Source organism: Procambarus clarkii, chromosome 25 (genome assembly GCF_040958095.1).
Source record: "Procambarus clarkii isolate CNS0578487 chromosome 25, FALCON_Pclarkii_2.0, whole genome shotgun sequence".
Taxonomy (NCBI): Eukaryota; Metazoa; Arthropoda; class Malacostraca; order Decapoda; family Cambaridae; genus Procambarus; species Procambarus clarkii.
In genome coordinates, this window is record NC_091174.1 from 9,947,136 (window position 1) to 9,955,583 (window position 8,448).

General features: G+C 46.6%; 1 protein-coding gene across 3 annotated transcripts in view; it reads left to right on the plus strand.

The window, feature by feature from the left end:
• LOC123756441 (neuronal PAS domain-containing protein 4A) overlaps positions 1-7,691 on the plus strand; it is a 53,224-nt gene extending 45,533 nt beyond the window's left edge. For 2 of the 3 annotated variants that reach the window (XM_069331270.1, XM_045739610.2), the window contains 3 exons: positions 2,652-2,758; positions 3,259-3,671; positions 4,638-7,691. In XM_069331270.1, the coding sequence (XP_069187371.1) occupies positions 2,652-2,758; positions 3,259-3,671; positions 4,638-5,390 (1,273 nt within the window). In that variant the 3' untranslated portion in view covers positions 5,391-7,691. The remainder of the gene's footprint in view (positions 1-2,651; positions 2,759-3,258; positions 3,672-4,637) is intronic. The other variant, XR_011229620.1, reaches the window with a different exon arrangement.
• Positions 7,692-8,448: the final 757 nt, after the last annotated feature.

The following is an 8,448-nucleotide window of genomic DNA, read 5'->3' on the forward strand; positions in this document are numbered from 1 at the left end:
CTGGTCAACATGTTAGTACCCACACTGGTTAATATGTTAGTACCCACACTGGTTAATATGTTAGTACCCACACTGGCCAGTAAGTACCCACACTGGTCAACATGTTAGTACCCACAATGGCCAGCATGTTAGTACCCACACTGGTCAATATGTTAATACCCACACTGGTCAATATGCAATTGCAATATTCATAGCACTATGCAAACAATGCAATTCAATTCTTGAGTATATAAGCAGGATTAAGGAAGGTGACGTGTGAGGTGGGGAAAAAAACAATGTTCTTGTAATATTAGTTCATGAACATAAGCACCAGAGGGAAGTGATGACGGCCTAATGATCAATACATGTGAGTTCCTGGAGATAATATCCCTATAGCGGTGCAGATAATGAGTCACAAAGACAAGATTAAACACCAACCCACAGATCTAAAAGTGAAGAATCGGCGACATTTTGGTCATTTCTGAATCATTATTAAGTCGTCATTATATGCCTTGATAAATGGTCCAGGAGGCCGGGTGTCACCAGGCCGGGTGACACTAGGTGACACTAGGTGACACTACACTCTTCTCTCCCTGTGTTGATACAGGGTAATGGGCATGGAGAGACGGAACTAGCGATTATCTCACATATATCCTGGATAGTTAATGATTAAAGTGCCTTAACACGTACATAAATTTGACTTAGACAAAGTAAGAAAGCGGAAAAATAGACTTTGAACGTCATTGGCTTAAGGCTTAGATTTCCTCCGCCGATTGAAAATAGTTTTGGACATTATAGGCTATAATAAAACACCGTACGGACACGCAGCACATCATCAATATTGATAAAATTGGACCTTGAACACATACGCCACAAGGATCAGATTTCTCTAAAAAGTATATTGATAATATTTTTTTTTCAGGTACGAAAAAAAAGAAAAACAGACCTTCAATACACATAACACTAGGCTCTTTTTTGTCATATATTTTTGTATGTTTTTATCTGTGAGGAGAAATGGAAAATCCACCTAATGCTCGTAGCTTAAGACGCATTCTTTAACGAAACTTCTGTGCCAGACTTCTTCAAGCTAAAACAAACCCTAAACACGCTTGGCAGTAGGGTTAAAGTCCCTGAAACCTAATACACGCGCGGCCGCACTGGGTATAAAGGATTATAGCCCTACTGTGTGTTTTCCGTAAGATAAAATGTTGTTTGTGAAGCAGAGTCACATACGCGAGAAAAATTGGGAAGCTGCTTTAAACTTTATGTAATATTGAGATAAGGCCCAAGATGTCTTCCAGGGAGGGGGAGTCACGCTTCCATGAACAGGGAGAGGTGAGAGGTGACAGCTTAGGATGAGAGTGTGAAAGGTGAGAGAGAGAGAGAGAGAGAGTGAGAGTGAGCTTTAGTGTGTGTTAAAGTTTAAGCGTTTTCAAGTTCCCAGAACTCTCACCGCTTTTATTGCTGGACTTAAAACCTATCAACCTCTGGAGGGTTACTGAGACCAATCAACCTCTGGAGGGTTACTAAGACTTATTAATCTCTGGAGGGTTACTAAGACCTATCAATCTCTGGAGGGTTACTAAGACTTATTAATCTCTGGAGGGTTACTAAGACTTATTTATCTCTGGAGGGTTACTAAGACCTATCAATCTCTGGAGGGTTACTAAGTCCTATTAATCTCTGGAGGGTTACTAAGACCTATGAATCTCTGGAGGGTTACTAAGACCTATGAATCTCTGGAGGGTTACTAAGACCTATGAATCTCTGGAGGGTTACTAAGACCTATCAATCTCTGGAGGGTTACTAAGACCTATTAATCTCTGGAGTGTTGCTGCAACCTGTCCTGTGGGAGGATATCCGCTCATGGGAATGGTTTGGGGACGACTATGTAATTTGTGCTATTATTTACTCTCTATCCATGGTTAGGTTAGGTTAAGGTTACTTTAGATTAAGGTTTAGTTGGGTTAGGTTAGATTTCATTGCGTTTGGTTATGTTAATGTTATGTATTATTTATGACAATGTGAAATATGGAAATCAAAACTATTTCAGTGTGCCCTTGAATTCCAGTTACAGAAAACCCAATTCTTCAAAGAAAACGTTTTCAGCATACATTTTTTATATTTTAAACCAGCGAATTATATTACTTTAAAATTATAGCTTGAGAATAATCTATGTTTACGGCAAATGTTTATTTCCCAATTTACTTGTAGGCAATTATTGGAACCGTAATATGCTTTCAGATCATCACAAATATCTAGCTAACTATCCAGGTGGTTAGAAGGGGGAGGTTTTCTCATGGTAATGGATTTGCTGTGAGGACGGGTTGGTTATTAAGGCCACAACAGTAGTTGACTGACGAGCCAGCAAGTCCACTTTAGTCCTGAACATTGTCCAGCACTAACGTTAATTTTAAAGCATATATTCATTGAGAAGAGAGATACACCTGTCAGTGTACAGTTTCCTTGGGCTCTGCTCACCATACCTGAATCTTCTCTCCGACGTTCAAATTAGCAATTAAGCGCATCTGTCGTGGGCTTACATATTAATATCAGTTTCAGATGCAGGTTCCCGACATTAATATCCTTGTATCTCAATTTGGTTTGATTTACTACTGTTTGGTTTTGACGGTATGAGAGTTTTAATGCATGTTTGGCCTTCCTCCCTACAGCGGTGAATTTTACCTTGGATACAGTCGGTCGTCCCTGGCAGGCGTGTCGTGGTACCACCTCCTGCACCCTGAGAACATGAGGGAGGCCCAGACCAAGCACCGCCTCAGTGAGTATACCTCTCTAGTATCTACCTCTCTTGTCTCTACCTACCTGGCTTCTACCTCCCTCCGCCTCTACTTCCCTGGCCCCCTACCTCTCCCATCTCTAGTCTCTGGGGGCCTGTTTCCCCGATGGCTTGTACCGTGGTACCTTAGAGAGCGATTACGTCCCGCCTGTCACATGTCTACTTCGATGCTTTCTTATGGCTGGAGAGGCCTTCCTGCTCTCTCCAGCCATAAGCCATAACCTTTTGCTGTTGGTGAGTGGCTGTCGCGTGGATGGCTACACTGGAGCGCAAGCCCGGCACGGTCCCAGTCTTTATGCCGTGGGCGATGATAGCCAATAAGATGTCACTTTCAGTCTTTAATAGTCAATAAGGTTCTAGTCTCAGACTTGTCATGGAGAGAAATAGCCAACGATGTTTCAATCTGCTTTATTGTGAATAGTCTTGCAATGTGTTTATGAATCATTGTGAGTGAAGTCATTATATTTGTGCTTGTTCCACAGTCACGACGAGCGAGCAAGACAGGTCGTGCATCCTGCTGGTGCGTCTGCAGGCTGCAGGAGGCACGTGGCGCTGGGTCCACTGCGTCCTGCAGGTGAAGGATGCCGCCGACTCCAGCCAACAGACGGGGCAGAGCACACAGGTCAGCAACAGTAGCAGCAGCAACAGCAGCAGTACCAGCAGCAGTAACAACAACAGCAGTAACAGCAGCAGCAGCAGCAGCACACAGCAGCAGCAGCAGCCAGTGATCGTGGCCACCAACCAGGTCTTGGGAGAGAAGGAGGCGGCGGTACTACGCGCCAACTCGTGGCTCTATCACTACTACACCATGCAGTCCAAGCTCCAGTATGGCCTTGCCTACGATGCCCACGCTCAGAGGGTCCACGCCTACTACCCCCAGGTCATGACCTATCAGGTATGTTGCTTGCGTCTTTTGGCAAGATAAAGTTATTTATTTCTGGACATGGTTGTATTAAGACTTGCATGGGATGATTTGGAGTTGTAGGATTTGTTGAAATTTTCTTGAGTTTATAAGAACTTAAGAAATATGGAAACTAGAAGGCTTATTGGCCATGTGAGGCGGCTATTTATCCAGCCAATTCCGCTCACGGATTTATCCAAGTGATTCTTCAAAGTGTCTATAAAATTTGTTTCTATATGTTGCATGATGTTCCAAACAAATCAAAAATATATTTTATTTCAACCCTTTGTTTCGTGTAGTAACATTTGTTAAATATTTCTAGAATCCTATATACATCTCTGCCTTGTTTACTTATGTCTACTCTCACTCTCCGCCTACTCTTACTCTGCCTTTCTAGGGAGTGTAAGCTTAGCGATTGTTTAGTCCAGGTCATGTTTAGTCCTGGCATCCATGGCTGGGATTTACCTAGACATCCTTCTGTGTGTACTTAGAATATAATAGACAGCATTGTGATCAAGTATAGAAAACTATTCAGTACAGTCAGTGTGAGGCCTCATGCAGACGATGAGTCCCAGTAACGTGGCTGAAGTATGTTGACCAGACCACACACACTAGAAAGTGAAGGTGACGCCGACGTTTCGGTCCGTCCTGGACCACAATCAACTTGGGAATGGTCCAGGACGGACCGAAACGTCGGCGTCCCCTCACTTTCTAGTGTGGTGAGGCCTCATGTTACCACATGTTAATGCTGAAGGCTGTCGTCACAGCTTATGTGTCCAGATATGAGTTCTAGTCACTTAATGTCCTTTTTTCGAACTCTTTTGAATTGTTTTTTGTTTTTGGTGTAAGAGATCTAATCATGACTCCAAAGGTTCTTTTCATTGTTTTTATTCAGCCGGTTCTACCAGGAGGAAGAAACTGAGTGTGTTTAATGAGATGTTTATCTGTCTCCCCCCACAGACGGACCCAGCCACCTCCTACATCACACCCACGGCTCTCAACAGTGGCCACGCCCATACCCACACTGCCAGCACCCACGCCCCGTACTCCCTTCCCACGCCCACCGCTTACGCCCACCTTCAACACTACCATCACCACTACTCCGTGCGCCTCCAACACGGCCTAGACTACTCTCGGGACCCCGCCTGGGGCTACTACGACTCCTCCCACGCCACTACTGACACCCAGTCTCCCATCCACGCCCACGCCAATACTCACACGCCCACACACACGCCAAGATCTAGTAAAAAGGGATCGTCCCCCAATTCCTCGCCTCGAAGATCCCCATTAACGCCAATGTCATCACATGGCGTATCTGAGGGCGGCGGGGTGGCGGTGGCGGCTCCCGTGCCTGTAAGGGCGGCTGCAGGGGCGGCTGTGCACAAGGGGGCGGCGTCCCCGGAGCTGGAACAACACCTGGAAGCGCCCTGGAAGGCGTCCCCGACACAGGAAGTTCCAGACTACCCAGAGTACTCTTCCTACGTCACGCCGCCCTACTCAGCCGCCACGCCCACCAAACTCAACGTCTTCACCTTTGACCCTATTGACCCGCGGGAGGTCAGCCTGGGGCGCGACCACCGAGTGCCATCTGTAGAGGCGGGGGAGCTCCCTCCTTGGACCACTGACCCCCCTCCCAAGATCAGTGCCTGGCTCCCATCACTGGATGACACCACGACGGTGCCGCTCCGGCCGCTGCACCCAGCGGCACTCTGAGCGGCACCTGGCGATGCTGTGAGCGTCTGCCGGTGGCACTGTGGGTGGCACCCCGAGGCACTGCGAGTGGCACCCCGAGGCACTGTAGGTGGCACCCGCCCATCTTAACGTTGAGGAACGGAACGGAATTATCAGGAGGAAGCACCACGCCTTTACGACTAAATAGCTAAGTTGAGAAGCTGATACTTTGGTGCACAATGCTTCACTCTTCACCTCTAACACTAGCAGATGTGAGTGCTGCCAACGCCACCCTCAATACCAGCCACTGTAGCCAGCTGGCTACTGTGACCCAGCTGAGTCAGACGGTGTGTTTCGCAGCATAGTGGCTGCCCTCTACTGCACCAGCTGCCTTCTCCTGATCCTCCAACATTCCTACCTTGGAGAAAATCATACACCTGCCACGTAGTTGAACACTTAGATGCTATTCTTGCTTTCCATCAGCAGTCAACGTGATTCCTGGGAGTGGGAGAGGCGTAGATTATGCCGTGAATCCTGTGTAGACTGAACGCTACACGAGGAAGTTCAGCACGCTGAGTTCTGCCCCGACTATGACTTGTTTCTCGCCTGTAGCAACCAGCGGAACCCCGGTGGCGGGAGTGTCCCAGCCTCCATGTGACAAGTGGAGGAGAGAGTGGCGACCTCCTCGTAGCTCCAGGTGACAGTGGTGGAGGGTGGCGCACTTGTCCCCCACCTAAAGTGCGCTCACTCGTGGTCATCCACTTGCCCAAGTGTTCTTCAGCCTAGGCTTCCCAGCCACCTAAATGTCTTCATTCAAATAAGCTTTACTAGCCATGTGTTACTGAGATGTATATAAGCCGAGTCCAGGCGGTGGCAGGGGGCCGAGTCCAGGCGGTGGCAGGGGGCCGAGTCCAGGCGGTGGCAGGGGGCCGAGTCCAGGCGGTGGCAGGGGGCCGAGTCCAGGAGGTGGCAGGGGGCCGAATCCAGGCGGTGGCAGGGGGCCGAGTCCAGGCGGTGGCAGGGTGCCGAGTCCAGGCGGTGGCAGGGGGCCGAGTCCAGGCGGTGGCAGGACGCTGGCAGAGTTCAAGAATGTCAAAGTGATGTCTCAACGAATTTAACGGTGGCGTGGCCAACCAGTGACCTTGGCGAACGCTGTATAAATATCGTGAAGCTTCTGCAGCCTCCAGTACAGCCTGTGCGCGTGCACAGTTCCCCCGTGCACAGTATGTGTAACTGTGCTGTTGATATATTTGAGTGAACTTGCAGTTATGAGTGTACTCAACATTCGTGGACGTTATGTGTGTTCATGGGGGGGGAGGGGGGCGTGTTAAGTGCGCATAGTTCACGTGACTCGTCTCCTCTCACGAGAACAAACACTTACCTGCGCCTTGTAAGGGGTAAGAACATTTGACACTTTATGTATAGCACTTGTTAAAACTTTATCATTTGTTTTAAGGGTTTTTGTTCAATATTGCGTCGCGTGCATTGTGTTGAGTGGTGCTTCTGTTGCATTTATGTGATGTTTGGAACTTGCGTCATGAGTATGGTGACGATCAAGGCTTGCGTCACGACTCTCGTGACGCATAGGGCTTGCGTCACGACTATCATGACGTCTGAGGCTTGCGTCAGTATTCTCCAGCTGCGACATACATATGGTGTGCCCACGATAACGTTGTAGTGTGGGCATGTATATAAGTTCTACGTGTTACCATACCAATAGTAATAGTCGCATTGATCAAGACCTACCCTAGGTCCCCCCATCAATTCTCTCTAGCTGTCATCTCATCATAATAATGCCACACATGCAGTTTTATGTGTGGCATTATTATAAATTATTATAGCATTATTATAAACCAATTTTACGAGTTTTCCAAAAACGAGAAGATAAATGTTGTCGGTGGTTACTGAGAGATGGTTTTTTGAACTCACAATAATGTAAACAATACGAAGCTTTGACCTCTTGAGTGTCGCGGTGACACTCAAGAGGTCAATGGGTTAAGAACACCTTAGTTCTTGAGGGGGCAAAAGGTCAATGGGTTAAGAACATCTTAGTTCTTGAGAGGGGCAAAATGTGTTCAATGCAGGGCTCTTCAGGGGGGGCCCCTCCGGTGTATAAAGAACAGCCATTGTATATATAAAGACCTTTTTTACGGCTTGTCAAGATTTTATATAAATATGAATATATGAATAAATAAATAAATATATATATATATATATATGTAGATAGATAGTTGTTATAAGAAACTTATAGTTTTTGAGGGCACTTGGTGTCTGTCTATTGTGCAATTTAGTTATAGATGAGGTAACATTTGTCAATTACTACAAATAAACGTTTATGTTCATTATGGTATTTTACTGCCCCGTGAAATTACTCAACCGCCCCCCTTCCCCTTCCCCTCCTTCCTCTCCCATGCTTGTGTCAACTGCAGGTTGTAGTAACAAGCCTCGGGGGTAGAGAGGCTGCCAGGTGACACCTGTGATGTCAAGTAATTATCAAAAGTCTGAGTTATTGTTGTTTACGATTCAGGAACAAAAAGTTCCAAGTAGCACGGGCTATGGTGAGCCCGTAGTGAACTTACCTGGCACAGGAGCGGGGCTGTAACTGAAAAAAAAACTGAGATAAACGACGGATAATTATCCTAGATGGCCTTACCATGTGACCAGGGGCATGGGGGGGAGGGACCAACGACAAGAAGGGCAGCATGGTAGATGAGGTGTTTAGGTTCTGTGGGCGATAATTTGTATTTGTAGTACGTGGGTGAAACATTGCAACCCGTCCTCGACTCAAGTCCATTACATCCAGCGGTCGACCCCACAGACGCATTCATAAATTTTATCATGCTGTTCATTCAAAACGGGAATTTTCTCAAGTACAAATTTATATTATAATATATTAGCATATTGTGTATATATAATCATAGGTTAGGTTAGGTGTTTAGGTTCTGTTGGCGATTATTTGTATTTGTAGTACGTGGATGAAGCATTTATAGCGTTGTGATTCGAACAAAATTCGTCAGTGAAGCACTTGTTCCGGATATGTTCGAACGTCAGCAGTTGTGAGTCGTGTGTAAACCGCTTTTCATTCATAAACAGGGGGTTT